This window comes from Caretta caretta, chromosome 3 (assembly GCF_965140235.1).
Source record: "Caretta caretta isolate rCarCar2 chromosome 3, rCarCar1.hap1, whole genome shotgun sequence".
Lineage (NCBI taxonomy): Eukaryota > Metazoa > Chordata > Testudines > Cheloniidae > Caretta > Caretta caretta.
The window spans coordinates 44395168-44420262 of NC_134208.1; the positions used below are offsets into that span (position 1 = coordinate 44395168).

The 25095-nt window shown below is 39.9% G+C and overlaps 1 protein-coding gene across 2 annotated transcripts in view; it reads right to left on the reverse strand.

Moving 5' to 3' along the window:
* The window catches only part of CSMD1 (CUB and Sushi multiple domains 1), a 1991107-nt gene that overhangs the window by 1685258 nt on the left and 280754 nt on the right, over positions 1-25095 (reverse strand). For both annotated transcript variants that reach the window (XM_048845330.2, XM_048845329.2), the window contains exon 2: positions 420-636. In XM_048845330.2, coding sequence (XP_048701287.2) covers positions 420-636 — 217 coding nt within the window. The remainder of the gene's footprint in view (positions 1-419; positions 637-25095) is intronic.

Sequence of the window (25095 nt, forward strand, 5' to 3'; positions counted from 1 at the left end):
ACAAACCAACAAACAACAGACATTGACTTGAAATTGTTTTTAGCTCTTGAGAAACCATGTATCTGAACAGAATATGAAAAGAGCACTACAAACAGCAATTGTAACAAAGTTAGTTTTTAAGTGCTGAATCCTACACATCTGGAGGGAAATTTATAGTCTGGCAAAATCCTGCAACTATTGTGGTTTTCACCCAAATTGTCATCATACAGATCTGAAACTTCAATTAGCTTCTTTAGCTAGTACGACTTATTTTTCCCCCAAGTGGGATGCGTTAGGAACAATAACGGGAAGGCATAAGAAAGCAGGTCCTCACAACACACTTCATCCAAAACACTGAAACATCAACAGAGTGTAGCTGTAAATATGATGTCGGAATATGGATTCATTATATACAACACATAAAAAAGAATGTACTTTACCTCACTTTTAAATTGCCTTGTTGTGGCTGTCCATCATAAATTGACAATATATCAAAATCTTCCTCAAGGGCAAAAGTGTGAAATGACAGTTGTATCCGGTTACGTTCTCCTGTGATAATGATCCATGTGCAGTTGGCATAATTTGGATAACCATGAGGAAATCCGGGACTTTCTATTGTACCATTTGGTCCCTGTACTAAACCTCCACAATTCTGACCTGGAAAAGAAGAAATGAAATTATGTCATTTTTGTCATACTTTTCTGCTGCTTTTTATGCCATTTGTTTTTAACCAATACCTATACCTGAACTTAATTGTTTGATAATTAATCCTTTATATGTCCACACAACAATCTTCTCCCTGGGGTCACTTTTCAAATGCCATCATTGGGCATTCTGAGGCACTCATAACCTTGCAGTCAGTCATTAATGCAGTTATTAAGTATCAAATTGAGCACCCAAATGCAAAGTTTAGTCACCTAATGTAGGTACCAAAGTTTGAACAATAAGCTACATTGTTTTTATAGTGTTTTTTAAAGCTATAAACTTAACAGAGTTTGTGTTACTCTGAAACACATTTTAATACTGAAAGCTAAAATATAGGCACATTTCTGAATTACTTGCACTGAACACTAAGAGTCCTGCAATCACAGTAAATCATTATATAGTACATATTCTGTAATGTATGCAATCAGCAAAGAAAGGGTTAATTTTCTCAGCTTTCAAAAATTAATATATGAAGGTTCTGCTTATCATGCCCTTACTTGTAGTTTTATGCCTCCTGCAGAACTTTATGAGGGTACAGCAACTCATTCATAAGAAGTCCTCAGCAAATACTCTTGTCTCACTATGAACACTTCTGCTAACAGTGTAGCTGGTTTCATTAATCCTACATACCATAGAGCTACTGAAGCTCATAATTACTGTGAAGCTTAGAATTAAATTGTGTTATGATTAATGAAATATTAGTACAGGGAGAAGTTTGAGGACATGTTGTGTACTACAATGTTTGGATTCTTATGTGTAGCTCAAGCACTGTAAAAACAAGTATAATCCCAGCATTTATTGTTACACCTAAAACAGAAAATTATTTTAGACTAGTTTTATTTTTAACTTCACACTAGTAGGTCTTGGAGTATAAATCTTTTCTAAAAATGCTGTCAAATGCTTGTGGGAGGTTTCTAAATCTTAATAAAAGGATTTAATAAAAAGGATTTGCAGGAACTAAGGAACTAAGAAGTAACCATTTTCTACTAAATTTTAAATCTAGCAATAACTCTAATGATTAGATATTAAAGCTCTGGGGATTCAATAGGTCATTAAAAGGAAAAGCTCTTCTAATATGTCTACTAATTGTTTCATATGAAGCCAATACAGACATTAGTATACATTTGTGAACAGTGAATGCATTAAATTATGAAACACAGCATGTTTCAGTTATACACTGTTTAATTGAATTTTCAAATGTTCTCATAGAACCTTTGGCAATCCATTGCATTCCTTCACCAACAACCATGGGAGAAGGAATGCCATCAGGGAATTCCTTTGGTATACAGGAACTCCCTCCTCACAGAAAGCCAGTACAGCCAGGTTCTGTGAGAGCCTCCCCACTCCATCTGAGCCCCGAGGGGATACCAGAGGGCCAAGGGAATATGGTGAAGCAGAGCTACTAAAAGCAACTTGGCAACTGATCTAAGACCATGTGGGCCACAGCTGCCCCTTAAAATTACAGTTCTGTAACTGGCATAGAGAAGAATCTGGCCTACTATGTTAATTAAATTTGCAGATACTGAAAAAGTGGGAGAAAGAACAAAGGAACTTTAAAAGGCTATCAATATGAGCAAATCAATGACAAAACACAATCCAAGAGTGCAAGGTAGAAAGGGGGCAGAATGTAGGTCGAGAGTGCGTATATATAAGGAAACTTGATTCTAATTTCATCCTCAGCTAAGGACTTTATTTTCATGCTAAATCTTCCCCCTTTTTAGTCTTACTCTTGCAGAGTAATTTCAAGGCTGAACATCTGAGGTCTCATTAATGTAGACTCAAGTTACCCTGCAATCCCTCTCTTCCTTATCAGTTTTTACACCATGTGCTTAAAATGAGTAACACACCAAATCTATGATGTTCAGGATCAAGCCTCAGAAACTATTAAAACAGGATTAAGGTGAAAATAAACATTCTTTAGTGTGATGAGTGAGGCTGCGTTGTTACTTCCCCAAGAATTTTCTTTTTGTTTTATTTCCTGCCCTTAGTGTGAGACTCAGCCTTATCTCTCCTCATTGTCTGCAACCTCTTCTTCCACCAGTTCGATTTTGTTTTTCTGTGTGCTTATTACCCTTCCAATTTTGATATTGTCCATAAATATGATCACTATTCAATCCATATCAAAGAAGCACCTGAAAAAGAGAACCATAAAGGGGCCATGCCTAGAGAATCATAGAGGCTATGGAAGAGGCCATGTGAAGAGAACCATAAAGGGGCCAGTGCCAAGAGGTGCTTGCATTCATTTGCTTTTATTATACTTTTTTTTTTTTAATTTGTTGTTCAAAAAAAAAACCCTGTGGAAATCATAATCCTTGGCTATAACTATCAACAACATCAATGCCTAAAGATTGAGAGATATTTAGAGAAGCTGTTCTATGGATCACCAGAAGTGTTCTGCAAGACCAGTTCAAGAACTGTTGGTCCAGGAAACTGACCTCTTATTTCAAGCCTGGAACTAGTCCCCACCCAGGTCAGAGATGGAGCATATTAGCAGAGCAACACTGGGCAAAGAACACAGGCACTGCCCAGGTTGTAATTGTTTTGTCAATAAATATAAGTCAAACATTCAGAGCTGTCACATTCTACACCTCTCCCAAACAGTAAATGAAAAGACTTATGGGACATAGTTAACAGCAAATTAGATATGAGCTGGAAATGAAATACAGTATAAAATAACACTGTTTTTGGCTGCATCATAAAACAAGCATAGAGCACTGGTGAGACTAATTTACAATGCTCTATTATGTTCTGGACACTTCAATACCAGTAAAATGTTGATAAATTGGAGGCAATTCAGAGAAGAGCAACTAGAACAATTAAAAATCCTGAACAGACTGAAATGTAAATATTAAAGATAAAAGTATTTAAAGAGTAGTAGTCAGATGAAATTAAGCAAAGGAGCATGTAGGCTGACTAAAAGGAAAAATACCCTAAAAATAAGATCTACTAACATAATTGGCAGATGCTCCAGCTTGTGTGTCAACTAACTCTGTACAAGGCACATCACCAGAAGAAAATCTAGTCATCGTCAGGGGAATGCAATTGTGATCTAATAGATCCATCATTAAATTCTATTGTACTATTATTAAAAGGTGTGCAGTAGCTTGTATGGATATGAAATGTGTTATTGGCACTAATATGACATTTATGTACAGATTGTACGGAGACATGTCAATATACAATAATGGCTGTGATCAATGGAGGCCCTTGAGCTACATCAGCCCAGACTTGCACAGTCGTCTTTGTGAAAGACCCTTGATTCAGGAAAAGAAGTGGAAGCTAAGCATCTAGGGAATGGGGATGCAATTTGTTTGCTCCTTGTGCCTATAAAGACACAAATTTCAGTGATGGCCCTATATGTGTACCTGTATATACAGGACACGTGAGAATGTGCATATTGTTCTATCTTTGTATTTATAATCACTGTGCATGTTTCACGACATACATGTAGTGCTTTATTTTAGGCTTCAGAATAAATTTAGGCCCCACTCCTGCTGAACTTTACACAAGTAGACATAGTAAAAGGCAAGTAAATCATGTGGATGTGTTTTCAGGATCAGGGCCTTACTTTGTAATTTTCCACTTCTACTATTTATGTTGCTCATTGTCACTTTCAATGGTCACTGTTAAAGTGTTGGAATACACCTTTTAGGAAATAATTAGTGATTAATTATGCCATTACAGTTATTTTCTGTATTTCCCATATAGCATAACACCACAAAATTATACTCAATCATAAATATCAGAACAAAATTAAGTCAAGAATAGACTTTTAAAACCAAAGGCAAATTTAAATAAAAATACCAAAAGCAAGCACTAAAAAATTCTGTCCCAAACAAGGTCAAAAGTCCATAAAAAACCCCCCTCCATACCAGTCTTCAAAACCCCCGGGGGGGGACGACAAGCACAACATTAAAAGAAATAGATCTAAATATAAGTTGACTAAGTTGCTCAATAATGCGTTTTTCAGAATAATAAAATATAAAATAAAAAGAGATACATTTCACACTACCAGCCAACACTTCTGGCTAGATTTTGATATCCATAAGCTTATTGAAGAGTACCTTAATTCATATATAGGCCTATCAAAATTAATGACCCAGCTTGTGGGGTAAGGTGCTACTCAATTTCAGATTGGATATCGGTAACTGTCAAAGTTGCCTTACAGTAAACCTGGAATGAGTCAGAATTCTTTACAGTACTTTCTTCAGGCAAAGAAGGAATTAAAAAGTATTGAGACATTTAAAGTCTTACTCATTTAAATTGTCCCATCTTCACAAGCATTTTAAACCTACTGGCATAAGTAAATTCAAACTCCTACTGAATTATTTCCATTCGAGTTACCATGTAAAGAAAGTTCACTCTCCAACTCTGCAGCTATTCTGAGGGGGTTTTTTTATTGCTTTTAAAAATATAAACAATTAAACTCACACCTTCAGTCAAACTACACAAACAACCAGTACAAACCAGAATTTCAAACAGAGCAAAATAAGTGATGACTAACAGGAGATGGAGGGAAATAATGTCCCAATATGTGGGGAAAACATTCAGCTTGAGCCTCAGACATACCTGAAATCATCCTCAGTTCAAAGTTCAGCCTGTATTTGTGAGCAAGCAGCAGTTTGCTCAGTTTTTGTTTGTAACAAGAAACCCTTCAGTCAGCTTGGATTTTATTATTTTTTTATTTTAATTTATTTTGTACTATATTTACTATTGATATTCACAAATATTTTGTTGCTGCTCTTGAATGGACAATTTTGATTTCCAAAGATATTTGCATGAAAAAGGCACATGGGGAAATTGACTTGTTTTTTCCCAGTGTAGGTATTTATCATTCACATCAGTAAGGAGAAATGAGTCACCATAAATGCAGATTGTTTAATGTTGGATGTTCATATCATTTATCACACCCAAAAGCACTTTACAAACTAAGGGCCCTAACATGCAGAAAGACACATACTTGACTTTGGTCATATGAGTACCCCAATTGACATCATATCATCACCATCTCTTAGTGTATTATTTTAGTATTTAAATAATTTAGAGTTTTTGGGGAGAAAGATACTCTTCTGCTTATGGCATAAGATGTAGGTTCAGGAGACCAAATAACAAGATACCAGGAGATATCTGTATTAATTTTATGAGTGCTAGATATAGCTGTGATTTTGTTGGTTACTGTGTTGCTGGCTAATGGGTAGCTAAGAGTTAAATCAGCCTTAATTAGCTTTTGATCAGCAGGAATCAAAGGCACTGGCTGTAGAAAGTCCCAATTGCTGTGATTCAGACAACATAGGTGTTAATTCTTTGGAAATTTACCTCCACTAATATGTAATCAGAAGTTGGGTGGGATGGGGAAGAAGAATCCCAGCTTGTATCCTCAGAGGTCTTCAGGCAGGAAGTGTTTAAAAAAATAAAGCTTAAAGGTGATTAAAAGATGATCTTCTTAGGAAACAGGGAGTCACTGAATGGGAGTCAGACTGAAAGGCAGAAGCTACCTCACCCATAACCAATATGGGGATGCCTGGGATAATAGAGGTCTACCTAAACTGTCAAGAAATGGCTAAGGTTTAGGTATGTGTATATGTCTTTTGTTATTTCATCCTTTTCCTCTCTGTTGTTTTCCTATAGATTAATAAATAACACTTTGTTTTGAATAAGCTGTTCTGTCTCTGCATTTTCACACTGTTCTATAGCAGATGGCAAAACCCAGCTGGACCTGCTGAAGATTCCCAGTTGGTGAAATAGGAGTGAATTTCAGGATTCTACCTTGGAGAGAAGGACAGATGTGGGTCTTTCCCTTGGAAAGGGTGCTTATGGAGAGACTGATTGTGAGGGGTCAGAAGTCCAGCTCCCTTTGCTGCTCTAAATAACTTTGAGTCAGATAGACTCACCTGAGGCATCCCAAAATTGAGGCACCCCAAATGGAATCCTAGCTTCCCTGTGCCTCAGTTTCTTTCACTGTAAAATACAAAGTGATAAGCATAAAAAGGAAAAAAATCACTACATTTGCCAGTAGTTATGTCTCCATAGGATCTATAATTTCACAGTATATCCTTATAACTTGCAAAAGAAAATAACTTTCATAACTGTGCTGTGTTTTTATTACCAACCACTACCTTACCCACTGTAGTCCTCTTTTTAGATATTTTAAGTAACAATTTTAAAAATGTTTGTGGAAAGAGCCATGAAAGTGGATTTTTACATAGTGTATATATTCTGAACAAGAAACTATAAAAATAAATCAATGAAAAAGGGGAGTGGCTCCCTTATAACCTCTAGCACAGAGGGTAGGGTACTCTTCTGCAATGGACAAGGTCCCACCTCTGCCTGATGAGGAGAAGGGTCTCCCACCCCTCAGGTGGGTGCTATTATCATTTAACTATAGAGCGATTCTCACTTGCTTTCTGGCCCAATTAATTAAATTGAATAATTAAATATTAAAGTGGAACAACTTCAAAAAGATCAATTAATGGAGACTTACAACAGAATATCCTATAGCCCAGTGGTGAGAGCATTGACCTGAAATGTGGCAGATTCCTGTTCAAATTCCTTCTCGGGGGGGGCGACTGATCCAGTGGTTTCCTATGTCCTGGGTGAATACTCTGGCCTAAAAGTTTTAAGGGATGTCTTCCTTCTCTGTAGTCTATTTTTTGTGATGCTAAAGTCACTGCATGAGAGAGACTGGACAGCAGGTCTCCCATTTCCCACGTAGGTGCCCTAACCACCATGCTACAGAATCATACTCTCACTCTGGCCCAATGACTATTTAATTATTTGCACACACTGGAACAGTTTCAGTAGGACAGACTGAGTGACCTCACATCAGAATACAGCTCCGTGTTTAGAGCACTCACGTGAAAGATGCCTGTTCAAATCCCTCCTCCTCATCAGGCAGAGGGAGGAATTGAATCTTGGGCTAGGTTGACCAGATAGCAAGTGTGAAAAATTGGGGGTTGGGGGAGAAATAGTTGCCTATATAGGACAAAGTCCCTAATATGGGGATGACTCCAAAAATATTGGGATGTCTGGTCACTCTACATTGTGTTAAAAGTTATAAGGTGGGCGCCATCACTACCGCCCCAGATTTTGAATGGGACCTAGTTTGGTCTTGGAGAACACCTACTGAATGAGACCCTATGGGTGAGATAGCAGAACAGATGCCTACCTTCCCCAGTTCATGGTGGTTCCTAAAACTGGGAGTTAAGCACCTCAAGTATGGGTGACTAAGTGACTTTAGTGGATCTGGACATTAGCTGAGAAGTTGAGACTGCTCCTTGAAGTCTTTAAACTATGATTTAAGGACTTCAATAGCACAGATGTCAGGTTTTCCGCAGGAGTGGTGGGTGAAATTCTGTGGCCTGCGTTGTGCAGGAGGTCAGACTAGATGATCATAATGGTCCCTTCTGACCTAAATATCTATGAATCAATGAATCTAAGTTGGGGGGGGGGGGGGATTTGTTTTTTAAACCACTATAATGTTTCAAGTCAACACCAAGTTGCTTTGGCACTGCCATGTGGAAAGTTTACACATTACTTATCTCTCCCATGCTAGGCTCTTAATTGTCATCACCCCATCCCTTTTCAGTGCCAGTAAGCAAGCCCTAAAGTTCACATAATGCAGATACAAGCACATGCATAACTTGAAACCCACAAGCAGTCCCACTGAAATCAATGGGACCCTCATATGTGTAGATTTATGCATTAATTACATCACTGCAAGATCTGAGCCTAAAATTCTCTAATTTCAACCAAAATTAATGAAAATTATATTTGTCATGTATCAGACCAATGAAAAATGCTAATGACTCAAACAACTAAGATTTTCATTTGAACTAATTCCAACATATTTGTAGTGGGATGTATTATCAGGATACAATTGAATTCTCACAATGCAGTGGCAAAAGGTGAGGGGAGGAAAGCTTTTATATCTAATTCTTAGATCTTCTGTAGCATGGAGACAGTAAGTAGCAAATATCTAAAATAGAGAATAGCCTGAGCTGTGAAGTTTGGATCCAAAATTCCAGCTCCAAACTCCCTCAAAGTTCAGGTATGTTCAGGTTCTGTAACTTTTCTCCAGATCCACCACTATTTTAAATAAAAAAACAATAGACAAATGACTGGTAAGTGCATACAGAGAATATAATGATCATTTTGAACACTAATCCAGGTGCCAACAAGACTACTAAAGATGGACTCGATCGATAAAATATTTTAAATCTAGAAACCTAATTTTTAGCATCAGGACATGTTTTCATTGATTATGGTGGTTAATCACAAACACTACTGAATTTAGAGTCTTGAATTAGTGATATAAGACTCAGATTGCTGCCTTTTTCAAGGTTATTATGTATATATGAGCCTGTACCTAAGACCCAATTCAAATAACAACCTTTCAAAAGGTTAGAGATTAATATTACTATACTACAAGTAACTCTGGGTATGTCTGCACTACCCGCTGGATTGGCAGGCAGCGATCGATCCAGCGGGGATCGATTTATCACATCTAGTCTAGACGCAATAAATCGACCCCCGAGCACTCTCCTGTCAACTCCTGTTCTCCAGCTCCACGAGAGGCGCAGGCAGAATCGACGGGGGGAGCGGCAGCAGCAGTGAAGACACCACGGTAAGTCGATCTAAGTACGTCGACTTCAGTGATGTTATTCATGTAGCTGAAGTTGCGTAACTTAGATCGATTGCGCCCCCTCCTTCCCCCACCAGTGTAGACCAGGGCTCTGAAACCAGGTCTGCTGTACACCAAGGCAAAAAACTTAATTGCTAGATTTTTACTCTATTTTTAAATTAAGTTCTCAGTTCTGAAACACATATTGTGCATCAGCTGGATTGGGTTGATACTACAATTGGTAAAAAAGATATTTCTTATTTCATGCTCCCTTTTTTTACACAGGGAAGTCCAAAAGAACAATACATCAATATTCACACAAGTTAATGTGGAATAAAATGTAGCAAAATGTGTTTCCCTGAAGGAACACATTTTTTTAAAAAACAGAGGTTTCTACAATACTTTTAAAAATCCTTACTCTAACACCATCAATAAAGTGCCACTGGCTAGCAGGGGCAAAAATAAAACCACCATAATCTCTCTCTCAAGGCTACGGCTCGTCAATCCTTGCTTCTGACACAGCAGCCCCATGCCTTGTTCAAAATATCTGGTCTATGTGAAATTGCATTATCCTTCCTCCCTTCAAAGTAATGACAACCTAGCAAAGCAGAGTCTTTGAACTCTCTCTATTATAATGCTTTTGCATCAATTCAGATCCTGCTTGAGATTCACCAGGAAGAAAGAAGGTGGACATATTAAAAAGAGAGGTACATAAACTGCAAACCTGCTTATCTGTTGTGTAAGAAAGAGGAAGAGGCCAACATAAAATCCCTTTGTAGAGGGCTTGGGGACCTATAATGCCAAATCTTTAGTTAGTGACAGATACCATGTTAATTTTAAGGGGTGCTAAACCAGTTGTTTATCCATCTGACTGAAGGGAGACTGTTCGTGTGGATAGTAATTTTTGTGCGGTGTTTTTTTTAATAAAGTAAAACAAAGTAATCCCTAGTGTTCTAATTCCTTAGCAGCCAATATGTGGAACAGGAGAAAGTAACAGCAACATAGCTAAGTCAAACAGAAGTGATGCCCTTTAATAAAATGATTTCACCATTTGCAAAATACTAGGACAATACACCTAGTTCTCCTCCTACTTACACAACTGTAATTTAAAAGTAACTCCATTGTTGCCAAGCATATGTGAGAGGAGAATCATTTCTGTTAACTTCTATTTTTTAATCTTTGTGAGGGCTCCTGCAATGTCCATGACAGCATTTCTGTACCAAAGTCTGATTACAGCCCAAAAGGTTGCTCTGACTTTCATGGTCTTCTTGCTGCCACTTTCCATGGGGGGAGACCACTTCAGTGACAGCCCTGTTTGCATATCAGGATCTTAGAAGAAGTTGCTTATTATCATCACTGTCACTGTCTGAATTATGAGATTGAGAACTACAGTATATTGTAGCTCATGTAGCTTGGTTTTAAAGTACATTGAAACAACATATTATCTGACTAAAAGATCAGACTTAAAACATGAAAAATCTATTTGTGTGATCATAATTAATTCTTGCCTTCTATTCCTCTCTCATTCTCGTCTCCTCTGTTACCTACTCATTTGTGTATATATATATATATATATATATTTGTACCTAGGAGGCATCTAAGCATTGGAACGCCATTGGAATTCCTGGATTTGACCAGGAAATGTTCTATGGCTTTTCTACTCCAGCATTATAGTGACCCCTTTACTTCCCTGGTTAACCTCACCCTCCTTCCTCTCTTATTAGCTACTAATTCAGGCTTTATACGCTGTCTGAGAAAGTGGGCAAATAGCCAACTAGATTCCAAAATGCTCTGCTGATTGCCTAGTTGGGGGCATTAATTCTTAAGGACTGTATTTAACAGTATTTTATTTTTTGGAATGGGATAAAAGATAGATGGAAAAATCATGTTTTTGAGGTTAAAAATCTTACATTTATTGCCACAATGAAATATGGAATGGAGAATTTTGGCATTTGCGTCAAAAGCTGATATTTTATCCAAGTAACTACAATAAATCAGGTATTTATATGCATCATCAGTCGTTATGCAGTTTGCAGAGCAGAGGCATCAGGAACCTCTTCCAACGTATAAACTGTACTGGCTATATACAATCATTAGGAATGTGGGGGTTTTGAGGCACTACTGACAAGAGTTCAGGCAAATCTGTGTCTCTTCTTTGGTGGTGGAGATGACCTTAATGGTCTATTGAAGAGCTTTTGTTCCCTAGATGACCATGGGCCTTCTGACTGTCAACACAGTCTCAGCAGCAAACAACACAGGTAAAATAGCAGTGAACATGATGGAATTACAAGAAAAACAACAACAAGCAGTTGCTGGGATGTTCTAATTAAATCAAAAACTGAGCTAACACCTCACTAACCAACAGGGAATCTTCATGCAGACCCTCACCTAATGGAGTTTTTGAAGCTTCCCAGTAATATCCCCTTATCCCAAGTAGGCCTAGCAAAGAATTTAAGCATATGCTTAACTATAACCCATTACTCACCTGCTTAATGTCCCAGTGAAGCTAGTCTCAATGATCCAGTGAAGTCAATGAGACTACTCAAGTTTTTAAAGTTAAGCATGCACTTAAATGCTTTTGCTGGACTGAGGTCAGAATGAGGATCTGAATGAAGAAAAGGAGGAAAGAATGACTTTTGATGAAATTTTGATACATAATTAATTTATGTTATTTATGCTTGTGTAGTAAAGTGATGGGTACTCAAAAATGTTTGCAATAACAAACCCAAAACCATAATCTTTGCTCATAATGTAGATGGCAATAAACCCATCATCCCATAAGTCCCAGCAATCTGCAAGTAATACAGCCACAATAGATGCCTCAATGCCAAGTTTCTTTTCAAGGAGACAGTTGGTATTAGAACTCCTGAGTTCAACTCCTTGCCCAGAAACTGATGCCCTCTGTGGCCTTTGTAATAACTTTAGTACCTCAGTTTCTTTGTGTAAAATGGGGGGAATTGTATTTAGATACCATATAGGCCTGTTATAAGGATTACTATTTTCAACATGAATACATAGTGGGAGCTGAATATTATTGCTACTGAGCTACTTCTTGGCTTTCCATATTGGTGAAGCAGTTTGCCTCACAGCCAAACTAGGGCTGCTTGCTCAGCGGCCTATCACTGAGGGGACTCTCAGTTAGATGATGCCAGGATCAGATATTTCCACAGCCCCAGGAGAGCTGCAGATCAGTCTGAGCAACAGTGCTACCCAGCCAAAAGCCCTCCCACTGCCTCACAGTGCACCAGACACCAGCGACTCCCATCCAACCCCTGACTTGCCTGAGCCCTGTCTGTGCCTTGCACTAGCCTCACTCCAGCCTCATCAGTGACCCGTTCCAGCCTTGCCTCTGCCTCCTGATCCCTCTCCCCTCCCCCCACACTCCCCCTGAGACTACCCAGATTTGACCTTTGGCATGTATCTGGACTCTGACTTTGGTACTGACTTGGCTTGTCTTTGAACTCTGATCCCCCAGTTTTGAACTCTTGCCTGCACCTGACTTCTAGCTATGAGTCAGAGCCCGGTTTTGTCTGTGGACTCTGTTCTCAGTTTTGACCCTGGCCTGTCCCCAGATCTCAATTCCAGGACCACCCTTGGCTGAGACCCAACCGTACGTCTAGCTGTAACCCATGTTCCAACTCCTAGGCCTGATTATCGGGGGCAGTGTCTGATAATATTGAGCAGAAGTTTCAAAATATGCATTATTCAGATACATTCCTCAGAGCAGCTGTATTTACGTATTCATTCACAACAGTTCCTAATCAGTATCTGATTGTCACTGTGCTCTGTAATATACAAACACATAAGGAGAAATAGTCCGTCCCCTGAAGAGTTTACAGATTAAGAAAGGGAAGAACATTTGGAGGATGGTGAAGATGAATACAATCAAAATATAGATAGCTTTTATATGTATGTAATATGAAACAATTTTAAAGTCAAACCCATAGACCACAACTACACCGAATTAATGGTATAGGTTGATGCCTTATTATTGCAGTGGAAGTGAGGCTATTCACCCATATTCTCCAGGGTTTACCAATACAAGGTGTAGCTGCCAGGAACACTCTTCAAAGGAATTGAAATTAAAGGTACCAATAATTTTAACCACAAAAAATGTTATAACTTTAGTATATGTCTTCTAAAATGTAATGTCTGAGACACATTTACCCTGTATTAAAAGTATGTATGGACTTTTATTGGCCAATCAAATGGAATGGTGGGTAATGTGCTTTTCAGTGGATGAGTCATAATGCCAACAACTGGAATTGATGTGCATCCTTACTCAGAAAAGCGCAGGTAACTCCCATCTTGTTGTGTAAATAGCAAACACAACAGCACAGACAACTATGAGCCTGCTTCATCATTGTTCGGCATCTTTGGCCAATATTTTCCCCCCAGCAAAGTGGGTGGGAAACGTTACCTTTCTCATCTGGCATAGCTTCACGCCCACTTTGCAGTCAAGTAAATAGCTACGCAAGGCACAGGCTACTTTTATTTTCATTGTTCTCTCTTCCTTTATGCCACACTACATACAGTCTTCATCATTTTCTCCCTTACTATGCATCTCTCAAACAATTATTTAGATTTGTAAACTGTAATAAGAAATGTTGGAGGCTGCGGCAGCATCTTCAGCGGCATTTCAGTTTGTTGCGAGCTAAACCTGATGAGGACAGTGCCTTTTGAACAGTTGCTCTGCTAATTAAGGGGACTCAAACCGTGCACATTATTTACAGGGGACACAGAAAAAGACAAAGGTCGGTACAACGACCTGAACGCAGGATGAATTAGAATATGTTATGAAAGCCAGATGAAATTGTAAAATGTATTAACGTACAGGACAGATATGAAAATATTTTATTCATAGATATTTAGGTCAGAAGGGACCATCAGAAGGGACCATTATGATCATCTAGTCTGACCTCCTGCACAACGCAGGCCACAGAATTTCACCCACCACTCCTGCAAAAAACCTCATACCTATATCTGTGCTATTGAAGTCCTCAAATCATAGTTTAAAGACGTCAAGGAGCAGAGAATCCTCCAGCAAGTGACCCGTGCCCCATGCTACAGAGGAAGGTAATTAGCTATTACCGACATGGTTTTATGCTTAAAAATGCAAAGCTTTACCTGATATTGTGGTGTATCTGCTTTCCAGAGATTTCTTCCTATAGTATGTACTTATTTTTAGAAGTACCACCATGGGACATGGAAATCGCCAAGATTTTTTTTTGTGAATAGCTGATTAAATAGGCAATCTGAACATATGCAGACTTGTCTATGTATAAATGTTTAAGGTTTTCAGAAACTTGCTTCATGTTCCCATGGGACACATTCTTATGGTAAGACGTGCTTATGGTGTTATCCAAGAGCAGCACAAACAATACAATTAGGTACTTTTTTTTTTTTTTTTTTTGGAAGAGCTGATCTGGGAAATGTATGTCAATGCAGATTTGAAATGGGTACATGAGGATTGCTTTTTGCGGGGATATTGCAAACAACGTTCTATAGAGTTCATTTTACACTAAATGTTTTAACAGCCTCCACCAATGACTCATCTGCAGAAACTGCTTTGATTGATGGAAAATGGACAGCAGAACAACCAGAGCAAATGGATGCTATTCATATTGGCACTGCCAGTGTCAATGAAATGTAGGATGATCTGCTGGGTCGGTGCCAGTAGAACAGTGCAAAATTGCCCAAGGACTTGCAAGTTATTTTCAGGTGCATTGACATTTTTTGAGTAAATTATATGAAGAGTTTACCTGAAACATGTTCCTCTAGGAAAAATTCTCCCCTTCTTTCTACTTTCTATATTAGATAAGATTGATAGGAGAGCCTATTGCAGTAATTCTGTGGCCAACATTCATGTGTACTATTGCCCTTTCTAGTACACAGCCTACTGAAATTAAAAGCCCTGACAGTACTGACAGCCAAGGGATCTCATTTAAATCAAAATAGCAGAAGCCTGTGTTTTTGTCATCAAAGATCCTGGGTTCTATCCTCCCGGTACAGTAGTGCAGTGTGGTTGACTAATGTAGTATCCATGAGTGTGATCCTACTCCCATTGAAGTCAGTGACAAAGCTCCTGTTGACTTCAGTGAAAGAAGGATCAGAGTTTATGTATGCAGATTCAGATTCATTAGACACCTGGCTTGTTTCCAAAAACAGGCACAAAATTTGAGAGGGAAACTATTGGCATGCCTTAACAGAAACAAAATGAACATGCTTTTGAGATACTGTGTATGGGGCATCAAAAAGGGCAGGGTACAACTCTAAAATGTCAGCATTCATTCATGTTACATCAGGCTGCATAGTATCATTCTGTCTTACATCTCATCTGACAGACCTGGGACCAACATGGCTACAACAATACTGCCTATCTCAATTAATAGGCACACTTCTGTCATACAACATAAAACGGCAGAAGAAAACAGCACAGATTTAAAGAGAACAGACTTATTTTAGACTTATTAATAATTAACAGTCCTTTTAAAATATGTTTTAGATTAAAATGGAACATGTCCCCAAGATAAACAAACTAGCCATCATCATGCATTTTTATAAAACAGAATTTAAAATTTAAAGGAGATGGGGCCAGTTATCTAGACACATATACATCATCATGTTCCCTTTACACCTCTGGTGGTCAGGGCAGTGACGAAGCTCCTCCAACACATCTAAATGATTTATCATTAAAAATAGCGTCAAAGATACCCATTTCCTATCTGCCCTAATCAGAACTGATTCCCAGGTTACACTACTGTACAAAGCTTCCCTTACCTTTAAAAAATTGTTTAATAATATATTTAAACTGTTGAACACAGCAGAGTCTCATGGCAGAAACTGTAAAAATGAATTTTCCATATTCATCTCCTGGACAGACAGGCGAATGCTGTTTCACACTTCAGCTGAAACACTAGCACCATGAATATCTTCTTTATGTCACTGTAACCTATATAGTGATGCTGTATAATTTATGGTGGGATTGTCTGCAGAGGTCAGCAAGTCAAAGCAAACTATATTCTTATTAAAACAAAAAAAAATCAACTTGAAAACAACTGTGACCTTCACTTGAGTCACACTTCATAAAACCCAGTTTGGCAACACATGAGCATATACATTATATTTCTGTTTAACAGCTGAATGAGACTTATTTGTCATTTATGTCTCTTGTTGTAACAGCACCAGGTAGCAATGATTTCTTTCAGTGCTTGTATTTATGAACCCTGATTTCTGAGGCTGTAAAAACACACTTTCAAAGAGACTTGCACAAAAAACTTCCACTGATAGCAGCTGGAGTGCCACACAAACATCAAAGACATTGAATAAAGCCTCATCCCTAAAGCCAGTATTTTTACAGAAAGTTTCACCTCAAAATCAGATGTTTATTAGTAGATGTCAGAGGGTAGCTAGCCCTCTGAACAGGTCAGGGACCCAGCCTACAAGCACATGGGTAAGGTAAAAGGCTAAGGACACCTCCCTCTCTACCCCTGAGGAGAAAGAAAACTATCAGAGAGGGGAGGAAAGGGATTGCAAAGAGGATACCTCCAGCAAATTGGGGATAAGGTGCCAGAGAAACCACCATTCCAAAGAGCAAGAGGTTGAGGAAGCCTACAGAGGAAGAGAGGTAGGAAGTACATCAGGAAGTAGCAAGGGACTGAGAAGGATTGGTTCTGGCTGTTCCAAATGAGGAATTGGAACCCACTGGAGTAGGTGGGCCTGGTTTCCCTTACCTATTCTGTTTCTCTCAGGTGAGGACCTAGTTACAGCAATGCATTTTTTTTTTGTTTTCTCCAAGTTAGAATATTTTGTCTTGCTGTATCTGGGACTGAATGCCACCAAAAGAAGAATGGAGTTGGTGCAGTATGCAGCAATGTGCATCATAGGAAAGAAATAATGACATCAACACACAGCAGTGGAAAAACACACACCACTCTGGGGGCACTAGGATTCAGCCAGTGCTTCCCCTCACCCTGCCACATGGCTTTGGGAGAGAACTTCAGAGAGGAACTAGCCAAGAATTCCAGAGAGGAGCAGTCAAGGCAGCGCCCTTTGGACACTTCAGGCAAAACCAGAAGTTTCCTATATTCTCTGTCCTGTGCTGATTGGCTATTTGCTATAAATATCCCCTTGCCCTCCCTCAGTATCTTCACCTCAGCTTCACTCCACACTGCATCCTCCTCCCCACCCCTCCCCTGCCCTTTTCTCTCACCCTCTTCCCTTCCCTTTTAGTTGATCTCCTCCTAAATAAATCCATCAAAGGGAGAAGAAAAAAAAACCACAACATGGACTTAACATGTTAGCCACCATCACACTGTTCATTCTGCATTTTTCACTCTTCTCCTACCTTAAGTCTATCTTAACTATTTAGACAATATTGTCTCATTTTTTCCTTGTACTTCCCTATCTGTATCCAACTCTTTCCTGTCTTATCTTTAGATTGTAAGCTCTTTGAGGCAGGGACCATATTTTTATTCTGTGTTTGTACAGTGCCTAGCACAATGGGTCCAGGTCATAGAATCATAGAGTTAGGAGATATCACAAGGGTCATCTAGTCTAACCCTTTGCCAAGATGCAGGATTTGTTGTGTCTAAACCATCCAAGACAGATGACTAACCCTCCAGTGAACAAAGTTTCCACAACCTCCAATCTGTTCCATTGTCTTGGTCCACAAATGGATCTCCTAGGTGCTATGGTAAGGCAAATAAATAACAATAGCAGCTGGGCTTTGCAAATACTACTGATTTCTCATTCATTTCAGAATGAATTGGTTACTTCCAAGATCATGTCATCCCAGACCATCTACAAAGCTGATTCATTTGGAGAGAACTATATTTTGGCATGTTAATTATTATAGTACTGGTATAATGGTAGCATTCAGATGCCAAAAATAAGATTGTGGCTAAAGTTAACTGGAAAACAGATATTCTGTCATGAAACATGTTGAGATTTTGGGGACAAAAAAAGTCCCAAATTGAGTCCAAAAGCCAAAATTTCTATATTTTTTTGTTAAAAAACAAACAAAAACAGAAAAAAAATTGTTTCAGGTAAAATAAAATGTTTTATTCCAATAAATTTACATTTTTTATTTCAATGTTGACCCATTTTCCAAAACTTTTAAAATATAAAAGAAATTTTATTTCAGCCAAAGAGCCCTCATACATGAAGTTGATCAGGAATAGATCATCTGTTTTAAATTTGCACCCTGTCTTATTCGAGATTAATTTTCACATGTAGACAAACATTTAATTTAAGAACTTTTGGTATATTTCTATACATTTGGATTATGAGCAAGTGGAAATATTCTATAATGGATAACTTGTAACAACATTTTTTTTTCGTTTATTTCATACAAAAACAAAGTCTGGAGGTTGGTTAAAAACCAGAATGTTACATTTATTTAATCTATGTAATTTTTTTCTTTCCTCTTGCTTTCCTCTTCGAGGTAACCTTGCTTTGTCTCTACTTTGCTTTCACTAACCTACCTAGTGAATCCTAATGAAAGTAAGGCAGACGTTGCACTAAAACTGAATAATGTGTCTGTTACTAAGTTCACATGTCTTGACATACTCTCAGTCCATAGTCTGACAAACGTTGCAAGATAAAGTCCAAATTTTGAAGGTAATCTTCTTATTCCTGTCTTGTAACAAGGATGTTGTCCAAATAGCACTGAACTCTGTTCAGTATCTTCAGGATCTCATCCTTGTTCTTTTCAAGTAGAAAACTTAGTATGGACTTGCAACCACTGTTGTGGAATGAAATTGTACCTGAAGAACTTGTAAAATGCACAGGACCTGTGCCATTTTTAGAAAAACTACCCATGGAAATGACATATGGACCAGTGGCAGCCTCCAAAGTCCAGGGATGTTCCAGCAGGATTTGTTGTTCCTCTGGTCAAACATCATCCTGTTACAATTCTTAATTTTGAAGACTTATTGAAAGAAACTTTTGGTATCAGATGCAACTGATTCCTTACCATCAGCTGTTCCTGCTGTTCTGGACAATATTGCACCATCAACATATTACCTAAAGAGAGTGCAAAAACCAGTGGTGTGTCTAAATTTATAAATTGTTTAACTAGTGAGTTTCTATTCTGGAGAGAAATAATCCCTTTTGATTTGACAGTCTGTGGTAACCCAACTGCAACTTTTAGTTAGGTTATACAATGTTTTATGTTCACCATGTAAATAATAATGTGCATCTAATTGGGAAGTATTTTAAAGTAGGTGGAGCAATATGATGTTCTGCCCCTTTAAATGATTGGGTACTCTGTCCTCAGAGCAAAGCCCCACCTCTGTTTGTTGCCAGAACTGGAAAATCACCAGCAAATAGCTCTGTTTAAATCAGCCCACGTATTTATTCCCATCACTGGTCAGTCCAAATATAACACTTATCATCATAGGTAGGACTGGTAGTACTGCCTATTGTTAAGGTTGGCAGACACTTCCAATTATAAGACTCTATTTTCTGTGGCTTAAATCTTTGCCAAATTTTAACTATTTGGGCTGAAATTTTCCAGAACCAGATGTCTCCCTGAGGCTGAATTTATTTTGGAAAAGGTCGGCTGTTTCTGAGAACAAGGCTAGGGAAAACTATGTTGTTTTGCCCATCTTAAAAAAAAACTGTGACCTTTTTTAGAAATGCTTTAGTGCCCCCATGCTTGGAGCAGGGGCCTGAAGTTTGGCAAGGGTGTGAAGAATGTTCCCTTTGTATCTACATGCAAATAAACCCAAATTTGGCCAAAGTAAGAAGTCTTTGAAGAACTGCAGTTTGCAGAAAGTCAGTAAAAAACGTGCTGGAGTTCAACAGGTAAAATCTCTGAAGATTCTGTCCTCACTGAATGAAGATGAATATGCTCGATCATCTCACAGATCTTAGCGCTGCCCAGACCGTGCATATGCCATCCTCACAGAGTGGCTGTGTGTGCTCCATGCCAGGGGCTCAAAAGGACTGTTCCTGAAATGGTTTCTCCAAGACAGGGAGGGGCTAGACACTCTAACTGAGAACAGGGAGCCTTTCCTATGCTGACAGTGACCCCCTTGCTGGCACCAAGGCTGCATAGGAAAGGAAAGCATTTGATTTGAATGCAGATGGGACAAAGCCAGATGCCGGGAAGAAAAGGAGTAGATTGGGGCAAGCAATCTGGTGAGGCTGGGGAACAGAGAAACTGACTGGGAGATGGAGGAGAATGTAGGCTGGGACGGGTTGGGCATGGAGGTTATGACAGAGCCACTGAGGGAAACAGGGGAAGGATGGGAAACTATGATGTGGGTGTGAGAGGGGGACAGTGAGATTGGACAACGAACCTAGGATGACCAGATACCAAATGTGAAAAATCAGGACAAAGGGGGTGGAGGGCAATAGGAGCCAATATAAGAAAAAGGCCCAAAAATTGGGACTGTCCCTATAAAATCAGGACATCTGGTCACCCTAAAGTAAACAGAAAGGGGGAATTGAAACTAGTTAGGTAAAGAGAGTGGTGACAAAGAGCTGTGGTGGAAGGAGGGGAACTGGGAGATTGGCTGTGCAAGGAAATTGGGACCAGGTCTGTGAAGGGGGGAAATGGGCATCAGCAGGGGAGAATAAGACTTGGATAGCAAGCCTGAAGGGTCAGATTAGGATTGGATGGGCAAGGAGACTGAAACTGGATGGAAGGACAACAGCATTGGAATAAGGAGCCTGTGGTGGGAAAGACAGGTTGGAGGGGAAGGGGCAAGCTCCAGGGAAATGGGTAGAAGAGTCTGAGCCCAGTGGAACTGTCATAAATATAAAGGGAAGGGTAAACCCCTTTGAAATCCCTCCTGGCCAGGGGAAAGCTCCTCTCACCTGTAAAGGGTTAAGAAGCTAAAGGTAACCTCGCTGGCACCTGACCAAAATGACCAATGAGGAGGCAAGATACTTTCAAAAGCTGGGAAGAGGGAGAGAAACAAAGGGTCTGTGTGTCTGTCTATAGTCTGTCGTTGTTGGGGATAGACCAGGAATGGAGTCTTAGAACTTTTAGTAAGTAATCTAGCTAGGTATGTGTTAGATTATGATTTCTTTAAATGGCTGAGAAAAGAATTGTGCTGAATAGAATAACTATTTCTGTCTGTGTATCCTTTTTGTAACTTAAGGTTTTGCCTAGAGGGGTTCTCTATGTTTTTGAATCTAATTACCCTGTAAGATATCTACCATCCTGATTTTACAGGGGGGATTTCTTCATTTCTATTTACTTCTATTTTTATTAAAAGTCTTCTTGTAAGAAACTGAATGCTTTTTCATTGTTCTCAGATCCAAGGGTTTGGGTCTGTGGTCACCTATGCAAATTGGTGAGGCTTTTTATCCAACATTTCCCAGGAAAGGGGGGGTGCAAGTGTTGGGAGGATTGTTCATTGTTCTTAAGATCCAAGGGTCTGGGTCTGTAGTCACCTAGGCAAATTGGTGAGGCTTTTTACCAAACCTTGTCCAAGAAGTGGGGTGCAAGGTTTTGGGAAGTATTTTGGGGGGAAAGACGCGTCCAAACAGCTCTTCCCCAGTAACCAGTATTAGTTTGGTGGTGGTAGCGGCCAGTCCAAGGACAACGGGTGGAATATTTTGTACCTTGGGGAAGTTTTGACCTAAGCTGGTAAAGATAAGCTTAGGAGGTTTTTCATGCAGGTCCCCACATCTGTACCCTAGAGTTCAGAGTGGGGGAGGAACCTTGACAGGAACATACTTCCCTCCGGAGCCTGGAATAGAACCCAAGATTCCTGAGTCTCATGATTCTTCTGCTTTCAGTAAATATCTGTGAAACCCACTGGCAAAGCGTGTCTAATTCTTTTTTATTGCTGGCCCACACAGAGAATGACAATTCTATTGCTATTATTCATTCTATAAGCTCAAGTTGCAGATGTTTATGCAGCAGATATAATTGTTCCAACCCTGCTGATGAATCATGTTGGAGTCAAGATGATGGAAATTCTGTTATTTCTGTTATTTCAGTTTGTACTTTTCAAAGAAAACACCCAAAAATCTATGTTAAAAGAGCTTTATTAAGGTTGCAATGTCAAGCACACAAAAGGTAGGAGAAGCCAGTGTTAAGGTTGCAGAGGCCTCTTTGTGCATGTGCATTTTGTGCATATTTTGGCCTCCTTGTGCATATGCATTATGAGAAGTTTCAATTACATGATCACATACTATTTTTCCCAAAGACCACTACCTCATTCATCCTACAAGAGGGACATGCCTTGGGGATGAACCAGGATCGTAACGTAAAGGAAGCTACTGTCTGTAGGACCACTGCCTTAACGTTGTAGAAGCAAAAAGGTGTATAGTGAATGAGGCAGGGGACTTCAAAAAGAGATAGGATGGTCTCAAGATTAAGACAGTTGGATGCTCGATTGGAATTGGACATTATCCCTGCCTCTGCCACAGAGTTCTGAATGATGCTAAAAACGTCACTTTAACCAACCTCTTCACTGGTGGTCACTAATTTTGTATTTCTCATTTTCAGGGTGCACACATTGAGACACTGGGGCCTGATCTGCAGAAGTGCTGAGCCCTTCTACTGCAACTGAAGTCAATGGGAGCTGTGCCTGAATATATAAGTGCCATACTGTGCTAAGTTCTCTGAAATATCAGATCATTGGAATCTCAAATTAGGCACCCCAAATTAGTGGATACTTTTGATCTCAATCTCTTTGTGCCTCAGCTCTCCATCTGTACTACCCCCTTAACTAAGAGGTTTTGTGACAATTAATTAATGTTTGTGAAGCACTTGGGTTCTGTAGTCATCATCACCATAGAACAGCCCATGAGAAAATTAATTATTCTGTCTTCAGATTAGGGTTTGAATAGTGTGCAGTAAATAAGGCCTACAGAAACCCATTGAACAATGAGGAGAAAACAAAATATTCAACAGCTGCTCATTAATTGAGCACCATCCATCCTGTGCACTGAATGAGGCACAGGAATCCTGTTGAAAAAAATAGTATGTAATGATGTAATTAAAGACTGTATGATTCTGCATATCCACAATGTGGCTAAATTAAGGTTGCCCTGGCACTTCCTAACTTTTGAGTGCTGGACTTTGCAACCTTAACAGTGCTATTTTAACATCATTTTTGTGCATAATTATTGTTTAGATTGTCCTTGTGCTGAACAGATTCTAGGCACTTTCCAAACACAGAAGACACAGTCTCTGACCAATGAATTTACAATCTAAAAATATTAAAGAAGAGGAAAAGGGCTAAAACATGCACGCAAAAGTCTTAATTCAGCCAGGTTCTTAAACATGTTCCTAACTTTAAGTCCTATTAAAATTAACAGAGCACTCATATACTTTAAGGGCTTGGCTACACTTGCGAGTTACAGCACGTTAAAGGAGTTCTGGGCGCACTAGCTCATTACCCACTCCTGGTACTCTACTTCGGCGAGTGGAATAATGTTTTCTGTGCCCCCACTGGAGCACCACGGCGCCAGTGTGGATGCCCTGGTCTGTTAGTGCACTCTGATCGGCCTCCAGAAGTGTCCCACAATGCCTGTTCTCGCCACTCTGGTCATCACTTTGAACTCTACTGCCCTGCCATCAGGTGACCAACCATCAGACTCACCCTTTAAATTCTCTGGGAATTTTGAAAATCCCCTTCCTGTTTGCTCAGCCAGGCGTGGAGTGCTTTCAGCAAATCTTTCCAGGTGACCATGCCTCCACGCGCCAGGCAATCCCCAGTATGGAACAATGGCGAGGTGCTGGATCTCATCAGTGTTTGTGGGGAGGAAGCTATCCAGTCCCAGCTGAGCTCCAGCCGTAGGAATTATGATACCTTCGGGCAGATATCAAGGGACATGATGGAAAGGGGTCATCACCGGGACGCACTGCAGTGCAGGATTAAAGTGAAGGAGCTGCAGAATGCCTACTGCAAAGCCCGCAAGGCAAACAGCCAATCCAGTGCTGCCCCTGTGACCTGCCGTTTCTACAAAGAGCTGGACATGACACTTGGGACTGACCCCACCTCCACTCCGAGTACCACTATGGACACTTCAGAGCCCAGTTCAACAAGGCGGGAGGAGGAGGAGCAGCAGCAAAGCGGGAGCAAGGGTGCTAAGGTGGAGGAAGACACCCTGGAATTCCTAGATGCACGCAGCCAGGAGCTGTTCTCAAGCCAGGAGGAAGGTAGCCAGTCAAAGCGGCCAGTGCTTGGGGAAGGACAAACACCAGAGGAGGTTCCTGGTAAGTGGCTTTTATTTTGGGAAGGAAGTTATTCGGTGCAGGCTCTTGGGGTGAGGAGGGTTAGGGCTCCATGCATGCCTAAATGCGGAATAGGGTGTTGATGTGCTCTCTCACATTGCGGTAATTGGCCTCAGTGATCTCTTCAAAGGTCTCATCCAGAACTTGGGCAATGCGCTTGTGCAGGTTTCTCGGGAGAGCCATTGTGTTCCTTGTCCCAGTAAGGCTAACTTGTCCATGCCACTGTGCCATGAAGGGTGGGGGGATGATTGCTGCACACAGGCAAGCTGCATACAGGCCAGGGCGGAATCTGCATTGGCGTAGAAGACCCTCCCTTGCTTCCCAGGTTACCCTCAGCAGCGAGATATCTTCCAGGATGAACTCCTGTGGAAAATGTGGGGGCAGTGTTCAGTATAGGGGCCCCTGCCACTGTTGGCTCTCCCCAAGGCACAGAAACCCAGAGGACAGTACTGCCATGAAATAAGCAATCAGTCATGCTTGACCCTATGCTTACTCACCATTTTGGGGCTCCTGTGGGTTATGTGCGCTCGCTTTGGGACGAGCAAATTATGCTATTGCATAGACTGTGCTTGCCCTTAAGTATGGG